Source organism: Rhinolophus hipposideros (assembly GCF_964194185.1).
Source record: "Rhinolophus hipposideros genome assembly, chromosome: 18".
Classification (NCBI taxonomy): domain Eukaryota; kingdom Metazoa; phylum Chordata; class Mammalia; order Chiroptera; family Rhinolophidae; genus Rhinolophus; species Rhinolophus hipposideros.
The window spans coordinates 13,216,112-13,230,783 of record NC_138064.1 but is presented as its reverse complement, the minus strand read 5'-3'; the positions used below and the strand labels follow the sequence as shown (position 1 = coordinate 13,230,783).

The 14,672-nt window shown below is 42.2% G+C and overlaps 1 protein-coding gene across 2 annotated transcripts in view; it reads left to right on the top strand.

The window, feature by feature from the left end:
• CREB5 (cAMP responsive element binding protein 5) overlaps positions 1-14,672 on the top strand; it is a 381,389-nt gene that overhangs the window by 147,536 nt on the left and 219,181 nt on the right. For both annotated transcript variants that reach the window (XM_081079476.1, XM_081079475.1), the window contains exon 5: positions 945-1,117. In XM_081079476.1, the coding sequence (XP_080935602.1) occupies positions 945-1,117 (173 nt within the window). The remainder of the gene's footprint in view (positions 1-944; positions 1,118-14,672) is intronic.

Below are 14,672 nucleotides of genomic sequence, written 5' to 3'. Positions count from 1 at the left end.
TGTCCCAGTAACTTTCATTGGTAGGAAGAGTTGTTTGTTAAGCCAGCTTTATCTTGAGTATTTTTCCTTACTTCTGAATTTTACACAAAGAGGCCTTCATTCAAGCCATCAGAAATAAAGGCATGATATTAGGTCCCTTAAGGGACTTAACTGTCTCATTTGTTCCTGTCACTCGTCTATTCATACAATACATGTTTACTGAATGCCTACTATGCTCCAAGCACCATTGGATAGAACTGTGATTCTATATCTATTCTAGATGAATAGACACTGAGCAAGCAAGCAGACAAACATTATTCTGTATTCCATGATTCCATGAAATTGTTATGGATTGATTTTGTGGGAATATAGCATAAAGTTGCAACGCTTGCTCTTATGTCATTGGATCCCAGATACCCTGTCGTCTAGTCCAGTCATCCCCATTCCCCAGGTTATTGGACTTGGGTCATGAGTACCCAGATTATGATTTGGACAAGTAGTAATTTCCAGGGGAAAAAATAGTGGTTGGCCACTCTTATAGGACTGAAAAAGGAAAAATAGCCCAGTGTGCTTGTCATTCAAAGCAGAATGCCAAGTGACTCTTCACTAAATCACGATATTATGCACTTACCACAGAAATCATTTTCAAATGCAGTATATATCATACCAAGTCAGAGAAGAGATGCGCTAAATGTCCCTGATGTAAAGCTCACATCAGGATGGTGGCAGAATGATTAGTGAACTTTAAGGTATTTCCTTATGTGCTTTACTCTTAGGGTGAATAGTTATTTTTCATCTTCTCATAGCTGTACGTTATAATAAGATGAATGGACCCATGGCTTTCCAGAGGCCATAACTCTCTATTTAGTTGACATGACCAGATTCCCAATTTTGGCCTTGAGAGCTTGAGAATAGAATAAAACATTAATTTCTTCTGACCTTTCCCCTCTGTCTTCTCTGGGCAGAATATCTCGATGCATAACACAGTTGGTGGGGCCATGGCGGGGCCCGGAGCTCACCAGCTTGGCAGCACCCGGATGTCCAACCATGACACCAGCGTTGTGATTCAGCAAGCCATGCCGTCACCCCAGTCCAGCTCTGTCATCACACAGGCACCTTCTACCAACCGCCAGATCGGGTAAGGAGACCTCCTCAGCTGTCTCTGGGTCCTGGCTGAAGCTTAGGGAATGTTCTGGATCTTCTCCTTGTTTCTAGAGCTCAGATTGGATTAGACAGGAGTTGGTTTCCCTAGCTGGTGTGATGCTGCCTAGAGCTCAAAGTGATGTTTTTGATGGGAGAAGGGAGAGGGGCTCTCTATTTGGTGGAAGTTGCTTGACCCTGACTTTGGCGGGGGAACACAAGTCCTTCTGTGTCATTGTTTCTTCAAACATTTGTGAATTTTAAGATGACTGCAGGCAACTTCATGGATGTTATGGAGACCACAGCATTGTTCTCAGGACAAATACTTGAGGATGGTGGAAGGAAGTTTCACCAGCCCAGCCTCCTCACCAACAGAGTGTGTCCCTCCCTTCCTAGGATCTGCTAGGCCCATCACCTGTGTCTTCTGTATATTTCCACAGTCCTCCTTCTCTCTGATCATTTTTCCTTGTTTCTCTTGCTTCTTTTTTTTTTTTTTTTTCTGTGTATGTTTTATTTTATTTTATTTTATTTTTTTATTAATTAATTTATTTATTAGTTTCAGGTGTACAAAACAAGGTAATACTTAGACGTTCATCATTTATATCCCTCATACTTTCTAGCTCTTCCTTCTCTCTGCATTGGTCCATACTCATTCCTGTGTAGACAAAACAGAGAAAGCAGGCCGTCTCCCTCTCATATACAAAAAAAAAAATAATAATACTCAGGCATTGAGAGAAATTGGTAGAATGGTCCAGTCACTCTGTATTATGGGATTGAAAGAGCTCTCACTTCTGAGTCTCATGTGATAGCTCTCTCCCCTCGCTACTCAGAGTGTGGTCTGAGCACCGGCAGCGTGGGCATTACCCAGGAGCTTCTCAGAAATGCAGAATCTCTGGCCCTACTTCCCTATCTCCAGAATGAGGATGGTGTCTCTTGTTTCCACCCTCACAAGGGGAGAGTGAAGAAGAAATAAAAGATTTAAGAGCACTCAGGTTCTTAGGAAGAAACCATAATAACAAGCCAAAGAGCTATGATAAATTTATGCTGTTGGATGATGAAAACTGGTGGCTGTATATTCCCAGAGTTCTCTGTGTAAAACAGGAAAGGGAGCCCGCTGGGTTTGGTAAATGCATCCAAATTGAGTTTGCATATTCAGTTGAATATTGGATATAGTGATTTACAGAAAAATTGGAAGCTGTCCCACAGTTTGTCCGTGCGTCTTTGCCCCCTTATTTTTAACGTCTGTAAGAATCACAGACCGAGTGAGCACTGGGGATAGGACTGGCTTTTCCTCCTTCAACTGCTCTGGAGGGAGTACCTTGTCTCTCACGTTTCTCAACTTACCAGGATGGGTTGTGACACGTGAAGACGCAATGGCTATTTTGTGAGTTTGCCATGGGTATATGTGGGTTCCCATTCAAGAAACAGAAAATTAATCTGGCCATTTGAATGCTTGGCTTTGTTTGAAGAAGCCAACACTAAATTAGCAAGTGTCTCTGTTAAAGATTTCTTCTCAAATGACTGTGGGAGCAAATGTTGCCACCATCTAAAGCAAGACCTATAATATACTAAGAGGGTGGGGTGGGTTTCTTAAAGTCAGCATCTAAATTTCAAGGGACTCCTTTACTCTAGTGGCTTGGCTTTGGGCAGACAATTCACAGTTAGGCCAGCTAATTATAATTATTTTATTTTTCTTTCAAGGGAAAAGAAAAACACAAACATAAAATGTGCTAGAGTTTACAGGCAGTTTTACAGCATTCCTTCTCCCCTGGAGTTCTCCCGCCTCTCCCCCCACAAACCCCCAAATACCCTCTTGGAGGCCCTTAGTATTCGGCTATTGTTAATATAATGCTGTTTTTTTGTGAAATAATCTTTTAAGGCCTAGTATTAATTCTAAGATGGGTGTTGGCTCTGTCGATAATTTATCCAGCTGGCCCAGGGCTGTACAGTTAGGTGACATTTCTAAGCTGTGTCACTATGCCTGGATGGGTGGGGGTGTTTCTCTGGTACGTGTGACCTCCTGACCCATCCCATTTTCCCATTTATTTCCAATCCCGGGGTGGCGTATGTCCCTCCTGGTGTGTTCTAGGAGATAATTGTCACTTTCAGGACTCTGTCTCATTGCCAGACTTGAGGGAGGCTGTTTCTTTTCTTCAGAACCTTCCCTGTCTTGCTAACCATGTTGATTTCAACCCACACATCCTGTCATTTCCATTTTCTCCATGTGACCCATCCAAAACCTTGCCCGGATGATCATGGGGGGCTCAGCAAGGAACAACCCAACCCATCTCGCCGGTGGATTCAGAATGAAACTCTAGGTGGTAACATTTGGGGATGGTTGACTCTTTTATTTCTCTCAGCAAAGAGGAAATGAGTACTTATTTTAAAACATGAGTTCTCTCTGGAGACTGTGTCTTTAAATGAGCATTTGAAATTGCAGATAGTTTTTTTTTTCTTTCTTTCTTTCTTTTTTTTTTTTTTTGAGGCTGCACAGAACCATATTGTAGTAATATTCTGATTTTTATCACAACCTCAAATATTTAAGTGTCAAAATCTGGCCAAGCCACCTGCAAATGTTTGCCATGGCAACTGGCCAACAAAAACAGCAAACAGCAATGAAAGTCTTCATTCAGGCTGTGCACTTAAGCTGCATCCAGCCAGAGGGGCTGGGACCCACCTGTGCCCACGCACAGCGCGCTTTTGCTGCGGCCAGTGGGTGTGTTCACAACTGGAACTTGGTGGGAGTAACAGGGGGCTGCCTGTCTCCTGCTTCCCCTCTTTCCTTCCCTTCTACTAGTGTTTGGCTTCTGCTGCCAACCCCACTCTTGCTCTCTTTTCTGCCCCCAACTTTCATTCTGTATTTAAGCTTAGAGGCTTGAATGTAGTATTGGGAGTGATACTGACATGAAAAACTGGGAAATGGGAGCAGCGCCCATTCTCAGGGAAGATTTTGGGGACAAAGTCTATGCATTCTTGTGAGCATGTGATTTTCATACTTTCTGAGCAGGCACTGAGCCCAAAGTAAGCCAAAATGGGTAGAAATGCAAAAATCCAATGAGATAAGGTTAACAGTCGATAGAAAAGCAAGACGGGCGATTTCCATTCCATCCCCCTTCAGCCTCTGCCATGCCCTATGCCCAGTTCTGTCAAGGTAGTGCTATTATCCCAATAGAAACTGTTGGTAAATATAAATATTCCAAATTGCACTTGTGTGGTTAGGCAGGCTAGAAAAACACACAGCACGAGAGAGTGTGGGAGGCATCCCCAAACCAGTGACTACTTGTGCTTAGTCAAACTGGCAGACACTCTGTCGGGGAGAGTGTCTTTGGTTGATTGATGGTAGCGTTTTAGGTGATAAGTTTTCCAGATGGAGTAAAAAGAAAAAAGAGTGAGGCATGGGCTGTGAGGGAGACGAGTGAGACAGAAAACAAGCATGTGTTAAGTATAGATGAAATTGATTCAGCCTTGGACCAAATATATGGCAGATTCCAAGATCTCTACTCGTCATTTTTATTAGCTATCATGTAACAGGCTCATTATTCAGGATCAAGCCATGGAAGTCTGGGAAAGATGGTGGATGAGCAGGTAGCCTCTCATTCTCTCCTTTTCCGCCTCTGTCTCTTCTCACATGGGATATTTTTGTAGGAGCCAATAGTCAGTTGAGTAGGTGGCTATAATCCTAATAGATCCCAGCTTTCCTAAAGAAGTCTATTTCTCTTTATGGAGTAAATGATAGTGAATAATTCGTGCTCAGTAATTCTTCAGGAGAGCAATGAAGATACTATGGAGTGTAGAGTTCTACAAGGATAGATATCAGTACAGAGTTCTGACAGGTTATGAGAGGTACTGCCAAAATATTCCACAAGTTTTCTTCCCCTATTCTTCTTGTATTCTAAATGTTCTACAAATTTAATTCTCTGTATGGAATTGGGGGAATATATAAACCAGTTATTAAATGATTGGTGAAAATTATTTGACAGTGATGGTTTACAATGGGAGTGTGATAGGTCTAACACCAGAATATACAAATGTTCCTACTAAGACTGATATTTGGAGAAAATATATCTGTCCCACTGTGGAATATTCTAGTTAATATACCTGGAAATTTGAAAATATGTTCAACAGACTGCCTATGTGAAGCCATTTGTGTATGTAAGTACTCCGTGATTTTATACCACGGAGTCCTAGCACATACATGTCCGTGTCATGTGTAGTTATATCAGCTATTTGGTCATAAACCCTTTTTGCATGGGGCTAAAGCTAGGCAAAACAGACCTAATAATTAGCCAGAAGTTTATATAAAATATTATAGAAGCAAAATTTTGCTTTATGTAAAACTATAAAGGAGCCAATACTCATCATAAATTGTACCTTCTCTCACTCTTTCTACAGTTTTTCTCTCTCTTTTTCTCTTTGTCATGCAGAATATCAGGTGTAGCTCCATGAACATGATCAAGGAAAATAATAATAATAATAATAATAATGATGATAATGATGATAATAATAATGATGATGATGATAATAATAGTAAAGACGCTTATTACATCTTAGAACTTGTTGGTGTCAAAAGCAATGCCACCTCTCCTATCAGGGAGAGTCATATGGCTTTGTTGTATGAGTTAGTGTTGCTTCTCGAGGCGTTCATTGAGATGGGAATGTTAACTGATTCCCTCAAGACGGGACTGTTCATTGATTCGGGGTTTTTTGTGTCATTGTTGTTCTGAAAAAAAAGAAGACAAAAAAAAAATGGAGGCAGTAAATGATGCCATCACAGAAAGGCATGGCTTCAAGAAGACTTCAATAACAAGCAGTTTACAGTTTAAGAAGTGTCTGCTCTGTAAATGCATAGGTGTAAATCCATTCTTAAGAGTTTTCTTAAACTCCACAAACCAACTGAGCATGATTAAGAGTGTCTACCACAAGACAGCTGTCCCTGCCCACCACGAGCTAATGCTAGGCCAGCCTTCTTCCTGCAGACGCAGCAGGGCAGCGGGTCCCAGGTTGTCACTGGCCTAGGATGGCGTGAAGCCCCCTTTGAGTAATTCAGACCAGAAGCCATTATTTCCTGCTTTGTGTTTTTCTGAATATCACGGCTATGAACATTGCTTTATTGTTAGAAAGTTGCTGGATCTTTCACAGCCCCGAGAACATTTACGAGGGCCCTTCAGGGGGATGCTTTCTGGGAGGTTGATGGACTTAACCATATGGCTCCCGTTAAATCCCATGCAGAGCCTTGAGAAATTACCTCTGACAAGGGGGCCAGAACCCTCCACTCACAGAGTTTTATGTGTGGAACGAAACATTAAGTACTGATACTTGAGGAAATATAAGGTTTCTTAACATTCAAAAGTTGTAATACCACATGGTATTGTGACCAGATGAAGGGGGCAGAGCCAGAACACCAGAGCACAAAGCTGCGTATTCCAAGAAGTAGAAAAATACCCCTGCTCTTGTCTCTGAATCTGGCTCCTGCCTCTGATTCCTCAGACAAGCCTTGAAGGCTGGGAAGTCCAAGGTCAAGGTGCCGGCAGATTTAGTTCTTGGTGAAGGCCCTCTTTCTTCTTGGCAGAAGGCTGCCATATTGCTGTGTGCTTACCTGACCTCTTTGTGTGTGTATGTGTGGAGAGCAAGAGAAAGATAGAAAGGAGTGAGAGAGAGATAGATAGATAGATAGATAGATAGATAGATAGATAGATAGATAGATAGATAAGAGACAGAGAGACAGAGAGAGAAAGAAAGAGAGAGAGAGAGAACACGCTCTGGTATCTCTTCTTCTTCTTACAAGGACACTAATACCATGATGGGGGCCTGACCCTCATGACCTCATCGAAACCTAACCACCTCCCAGAAGCCCCACCTCCTAATGCCGTCATATGGGGGGTTAGTGTTTCAACATATAAATTTGGGAGCGGGCACAAACATCGAGTCTATAACATTTAGTCTACTTAGGAGAGAAAATTGGAGGTCACTCCTCAATGGCTCAAGCTTCTTATTAGAAAAGCTCTCGATTAGCAGGCTGATACTGAAAAGAAGGAAGGGGACTAACATTTGTCCAACATCTACCATGTGCCAGGCACTGATCTAGCTTCACATGTTGTTTCCTATCATTCTCGGTGAGAGGTAGACATTATTTACTTCAGTTTTACCAACCAAAGAAGAGGAGTAGCTTGTCCAAAGTCATTCAGCCAGTGAACGTAGGTCTGTTAGCCTCCACAGTATGTTTTCCTGGCGTCCCTGCCCACAGCAACCCCTGCGCCGTGGCCGTGGGAGACACATGACCGTGTCTGGCCATGTGAGAGCATCATCTACCCACAGGAGTTGGCTGACACTCAGTCTACCTGGTTGCAGTGTGAAGAGCTTCTGTGCCTTCACACACCTGCGGGGCTGTCAAGGGCAGAGGTGGGAACGCTGAGTTGTCAGCAGCTGCTTCAGTCCTTTGGCAGAAATATACAGGAGTCCCATGGCTTTCAAGGAAGGGAGATGAGGAACTGTCTTGAGCACATGAATGCAAAGAGTGGACCTGTACTTGGGAGATCTCTTGGCACAATCCCCTCATGTTTAAGGAAATCAAAATCATCTCAGAGAATGGCTGCCCTTTCTCCAACCATTTGGTTGTTCCACATTTGGCTTCTTGGTTTTCGGGAAGAGCCCTGTGCCCCTCCCAGGTGAAGTGTGACTTCCAGAATTATTCTGATTCCTGCAATGGGTGGGTGACTTTACCTGTGACTTCCTCTTAGAGGAGGATTTCATTTCTAGATCGTATGAACACAAGCCCAGCTCACAAAGTTCCAGAAGCTTCCATATAAGTGTTTCTGTGTGCATCTCCCTCTCCCTCTACCCCTACAGATGCGGGTCTGCTTCTAGAGCAAATAGAACATGATTATTCAGTCTGTGTCTATCGTAAGTCTAGAACTTGTTCTTTTGTGCAGCATGTTGAAAAAAATACGCCTAGAAAACAAGAGCTTGCTCAGAGCTAAACCATGTCAGATCAGAGCAGAGTCTTGGAAAAGGATTGGCCATGGGTTCTGATGGCCATTTCAGACTCTGCCATTTAAAAGGTTTTTAACCTTGGCCACATCCTCGCCTTCTCTAGGCCTCAGTTCCTTTATCTGTAAATGAAAAGATTAACCAGCTGGTTACAAGTCAGTTCCAGTAACAGCATCATCATTCAATGCTTCTTTTCTGTCCCAGATTTATTTTCTCTTCTGGTTTGTTTCCTTCCAGAAGCTGAGCTTGGTAGGAGTGCCAGATTATCTGAGCTCTAGGATGGTCCACATACCCTACTGGGTGAGAACAGAATAGAGCTTGGGAATGCTTGGGAAGAGTAAGCCAGTGCAAAGAGAGGGGTCCCAACATATGAAGCCAGAGAGACCTGACTTCCAGGCTTAACTCCTGTATGAGTAACAACAACTTCATAATTCTATTGAACACATCCATTTTACAGTTGAGTAAAGTATGGTTCAGGGAATAAGTGATTTGCCCTGGGGTCAAACTGGTCATGGAGAGAGCCAGAGCTAGAAGCCATGTCACCTACACGACACTCTTCCACGGGTCCAAATGAACTTGACTTCCCCAAGTTCCCGTTTCCTCACCTGTAAAATGGGAGTTATCACTAGAAGACCCATCAATCCTACCCAACATTAAAAAGCTCACGATTTTCATAACAAGTTTAATTCTGAAGACTACTTGGCAAGGTAATTTCTGTGGCGGCTCAGTTCTGCATGCATGAAAATGTGTAGTTTCCTCCTTTGCACTAATCTTATCGAGAAATTGTTCTTTTATGCTCACTTTGCTAAAAGTGGCTTTTGTTGGAGATGTAACTGCAAAAACACCTGAAACAACAGCAAAATAGTTGAAGATGTAAAATAAGGCCAATACAAGAAAACTGGACAATGATCTTGCCAGACACAGCTCTGTGGGAACATGCACTCCACTGTCTTCTATTCTGGCATTAATATTTTGGGGGTTACTTTGTAGAAGACCTGAAACATAGGGCTTTAACTTACAGCAATATTTAGTGATCTTCCTAGGGATAAGCCTTGGATAAGGTGCCATATAACTAAACACTGAGGGTTGAAGGTATAATTTCCTGTAATGCAAAATGCAGTCAATAACTGCACCTTTCCATACTTATCATAGTTCCTCCATGGGGACTGGCTCAGTATTTTCTGTTTTCAAGGTCAGAAGCATGAAGGCACAGCTGGCTCCCGACTGTAGGTTCATGTGGCTCATGCATAGCGTTTAGAGCGAGTCCCAGGACTAAGTATAACCACTCCTAGAAGAAAGCCAAAAGAGGCATGAACAGGGACAAATGATCAGCGTGTGCAAGCTCTGCAAGGTGAGCACGTTTGGAGAAAGGAACTTGATAAAGCAGGGCTGGCCCTTTGGAACTGGGAGTACACTTTGCTCTTTTGAAGACTGAGTATGTCCACATAACATGGCAATGTCCCGGTGGGCATTACTGATTATTTGTAGCTTTCATAGACTTAAATACTACGTGTCTCATCAAGTGTAAATAGCTCTGTATGAACTGATTGACAAGTAGGTTCTGAGTTAAGAGAGAAGGACTGTTTCAGGAATTTTCAGATAGCCCATGGTGCCCATTGTATATACCATGCATTCAAATAATTGTACATGTGGGGATTCAAAGGATTATTGATTTAACAGGTTCTCTCATGTGTTATATTAGACCAAATAGGTTTTCTCTGCCATCATTTTTTTTTTGTATCCTTTCTAATGAGGATACAAAAAATAGCACATAAACATTCAATTTAGTCTTGGATTTTGGATATGAAGGCAGTTCTTGATACTAACGTTCAGTTACATGCGGAGGGAATCCTATTCCAATGAGACTGTGCAAAGCCATTGCTTGAGGGATGGGAAGCCAGGGCTGACAGTTCTGACTCTACCACTCACAAGCTCTGGGACTTTGAACAGGCCTCTTGATCTCTCTGGGCCCTGCTTTCCCATCTTGTAAAAGGAAAGAATGAAATTAGATTTTCTAGGAAGTGTCCTCTTCTAGCTTTAGGAACACATTCTTTTCCTTATCATGACTAACACTCTACCACACACTGCTTGGCTGATATGAATTGTGGAAGAAGAAATTCCATAAAACAGATACATTCACAATTTAGCAGGATATCTAGTAATCCATAATATTTGCTACGTATGCCGTGCTTTTGGTAAATATCAACATAAAATTCCTATAGAGTAATAAACATTCTTAATGGCACCAGACACATTTAAAAGAATTTGGAGTTTTATAGTTTTCTCCCCTTTGGCAAAGTGTATTTTGGCTGGTGAATAGGCCGGTAAAGTCTGTAAAATGATAGGACCCTTGTGAGCATGGGGTAGAGACACGCCGGAATGTGCTTGGGTTGCTTTCGCAGGGTTGATCTTTGCAGAGAACAGATGGCCCCAAACATCTTTGAAATGCCAGAAATGACTTCCTGAATAGCCATGTACCCATCCTATGTTGGTTCAGATATGGTAATCCACAAGTCTTGACAGCCTTTACAGCTGACCTCCAATCTATTATTTGCGGTCCATGGAATCCATAAACATTTTCTACGCAAATAATCACAATGCTACAACAACAAACACCCATGTCCAAGTCATCAAGCCACTGTACACTTGTGAAATGTAAAATGTTCTCAGACTTTGCAGGGACTGGAGGCAGACTCAGGGAGCACTGTATATAGCATGACATTTACTCTCACTTTTCCCAATGTCTTGCTCAAATTGAGTATCTTAAGAGAGAAACAGCAGAGTGTTAAAGAAAAATAGAGGCTGCCTCCACTGCAGTATTGTTTGGGTAGTATGAGTGGAGCCATTTTGGTGAACCTGCAAAATCAGGGAAACCAAAATCCTTTTATAGCCTCGTGTTGAGTTGGGCTATATTGTTAATAACAAAACTGAACAAAAATGTAACTTTGTAGATGCATATTCCAAATTATAGCCTCTCTAAAACACTGAAAGAATGAACTTAAAAATAGTTTGAACTAAACTGTATCCTGTCAAAGAAGACAGGGAATTAGCATCTAAATGAAAATTGTCTGCGTACGTGTGTGTCTGTGTGTGTATGTATGTACACATTTCATAATATTTTGCTTTACTAGAACGTGGTTTAGGCCATTTGACATTTATATAACCTTATTGAAAACTCTTGAAGAACTTTTCCAGATGTATTCTGCATATTGTACATAAAAAGGTATTCATAATGCCCCAAACATTGGCCCTTGGAATCTCCCTCTTACATGACAAGAAACTATACCAGCACCTTGGAACTGATTTTAAAGAACAGTTGTAGTGACTGACAAGCATAATAAGGTTAAAAAAGAAACAAACTCCTATAGATTCACATTAGTCCCTCCACCTAATTTTCAAAAAATTAAAACAATTCCTCATTATCTAGAAAATGACCATTTGGTTGATGGATTATGTTTTCAGGAGGAGCTACTTTTATTTATCTGACACCTTGACATCATTGGTATGTAAGGTGAGATACTTCAGTGCTAATGCTGATGTCGCTGGATGGTGGTGACAGCGAAATCCTAGAGTGAGGGAGGGGGCATCAACTCAGGTGGTGATTTCCTCCCTCTGAAGGAGAGGGTGACTGTTTCATAGAAAATTGGCTGTGACTGTGAGCTTGGGGCTTCACCATGGAAGACTGTGATGTTCCAGGGCATTCCGGTTTAGAGCTGAAGTGGAATGAGGGTGAGAGGGCACTCATCTAGAACCTTGACTTTCCTTCCTTTGTCCCTCCTTCTTTCCATCTCTCCTAGAAACAAAAGAGGAATACATCAAATTATTCACGCCTGTCATTTCGCCATGGCTCTGCCTGAAAGTCTGGAATAGGAGGAAGTTTAAAACTTTTAACTAAAAGGGAAATGAAGTGTGTGTGTGTGTGTGTGTGTGTGCGTGTGTGTGTGTGTGGTGTCTATTACGAGATACCCCAATCCCCCCTCATTGTATGGATAGTTGCTATTTATTTAATTTAGCTCTGTAGTCGAGCACTTTGCTGGAAACCAGACGAGTGAGTTTGTCCAGATCTCTTTTGGCAAATGTGTGTGTGTGTGTGTGTGTGTGTGTGTGTGTGTGTGTGTGTGTGTGTGTGTGAGAGAGAGAGAGAGAGAGAGAGAGAGAGAGAGAGAGAGAGAGAGAGAGGTATTTTTCTAAAAAGAGTGTGTGAAACTTTGGCTGTCGCACTGAAGCCACAGACAGCCAAACTTATATTGGGTCTACCGCGTTCCATAATTATTATTGCCATTAGGAATAATTATTATTTGCTTCGTTGAGCTGGCAGTTTGGAGCCTGCCTGAGACAGAGCCTTCTCACAGGAGCCGTGGAACACAAAGGACCAGGCAGTCACCCACAAGTGCTTCAACATGTTTGGACGACTTCCTTCTCTTGGTTCCCTTCATGGGGTTTCATACACACTGAGCTTCAAACTGAATGAAAAGTTCATCAGATATAAAACTAACGTAAATGAGCCAGCACTCAGAAAGCTTTTTTGATTGGATGCCGGAATGCTTGGCTTTTCTCAAGACTGGAGATGAGAGTGCTTTCGGTGCTGCTGCATTCCTTTCATTAAAAATAGAAAAATAAATAATAGGATGGGTCTTCGCTAGGCTTGAAACGGCATGAGAGGGAAATGAAGAAGAACAGGAGGAACACCCAATGGAAAAACAGCAAACTCATTTAGGAGGCTGGCTATTTACACCCTTAACTTTGTTTTCCTGATTTGTTTTGCCTCCTTGCACTCCAACTTTCCAGGTTCCAGATTCTGTATTGTTTCTGTTGTTTCCTCTTTCCTTTGCCTTATCATTTTGAAATAAGTGTGCCATCGGCATCCCCTTACTCTCGTTAGGGGTCTCAGATAGAATGTGGCCAGGTATTTTGAACCAGTGGTTTGCTCACAACAGAAGCCGAGCCTGGCAAAAAGGCTCCCCAAGTCATTAAAGAGTAAAAATCATAACGCGATGTTCTTCCAGACGTTATTTTTCCCATAAGACTCGTTGGTTCCTTGCCAAGGGCTGTACGAGTCACAGGCCCGCGGGCACTTAAAGAGAATAGCACACACCCTGAAATGTGGGTGTCTGTCCCCTCCCTTTAACCCTCTTCCTTCCAGGGTGGGTATTTGTAGCAAAAGCTGCTGAATCAGAAGAAGGAAAAAACCCAACAGCCTCCAGTGGGCACGCCAGACCCAACACAATTGAGTGATTGTCAGCTTTGTCTCCACAGACACCCAAACAGTCTGTCCTCCATTCCAAAGCCAAGGTCAGGGAAGACCAGAGCGACAAGGGGAGGTGCCATGTCTGCATAATGAATACCCCTCAATCAGTCAGGAATGGAGGCAACTGAGTATATACCTTCTACCAGATGTGGTGCTCAGATGGGGTGAGTGACGAGAATCCCCTCCCCTGTCCTCAGCATTGAAAACAGACTTCTTTTATTATTACACTTCATTAAATGGGTTCCTTGGGTGAATGCCCCTGTACAAATAAGAAACAAGTGAAAATTTCACTGCAGTGATTTCCAGGGATTTGTGGTCCTGGATGTTATACGTAGGAAAACTATTTAGAGGGAGAATATTGCAAAGGAGCAGGTCTGTCTGCATTTCCATACAAGATGGCAACATAGTACTGTAAAGAAAAACAAATCCTGCACTTTCTCAGTAGTAGTAAAGCCTGTCTTCAGGTAAGATTTCCTGAGAGTGTAGAATTGCTGCTTTTTAATTGTTTCATTTGTTGTAGGCATTTAGGGGTAGAAGAAGGCCAGGGAAATGGCCTCCATCATCGTGGAGTTTAAAGAAGATGGAACCTTAATTTGTTCATCTTCAATGGTAACCTTCACAGGGAACCATGTTTTTACAAAGTCGTATGGAGTGTATTATTTGTATCAGTCCTTACTAATCATTGTTACCTTTTTTAGTCAAAGATCCTGTTGTGCCAAGTCCTTTTTAGTCTTCTGACAGGAAGTGCTTATTTTAAAGGCATTTCTATAGAAAGCATTTGATCCTTCAGGTTCTCATAATGAATTTCTCTGGAAAGCTGGGAGTTTTCCAGAGTCTAATTGTTGTATTGGGTTTTATAGTGATGAGCCCGATGTTTCTTCTTTTAAACTCCTGTCTCTCCATTCATTGACTTAAGTTTGGGCCATTTTCTATAGTCAAGCAATGAAAAGAGCTTGCAAACAAATTTTGTTAGTTGTTCCAGGATGAGGTGAGTTTTAGGGGAGCTTCCAAACAGAACTGGGTACTGTGAGAGCCTAGAGTCACATTAGATGGCAGACCCTAAGGGAGAAGAGGTGACATCACAGTCTGGCATGTGACAACACTAGGGAAACAGTTGTTTTCTCAGCTGTGCAGAGATTTTTCCTTAAAAAAAGAAAATGACTGCCTGGTATAAAAGACGAGCAGCTAGACCCTAGTACATTTTAATGTGATGTCCATGTCCCATGTTATAAAGATGAGTTATTAGAATATGGGCAAATAGAATCCCCTGAAATGAGCTCCACAGAGCACGCTCAGGGACTGTCAAAGATGAGGGTAT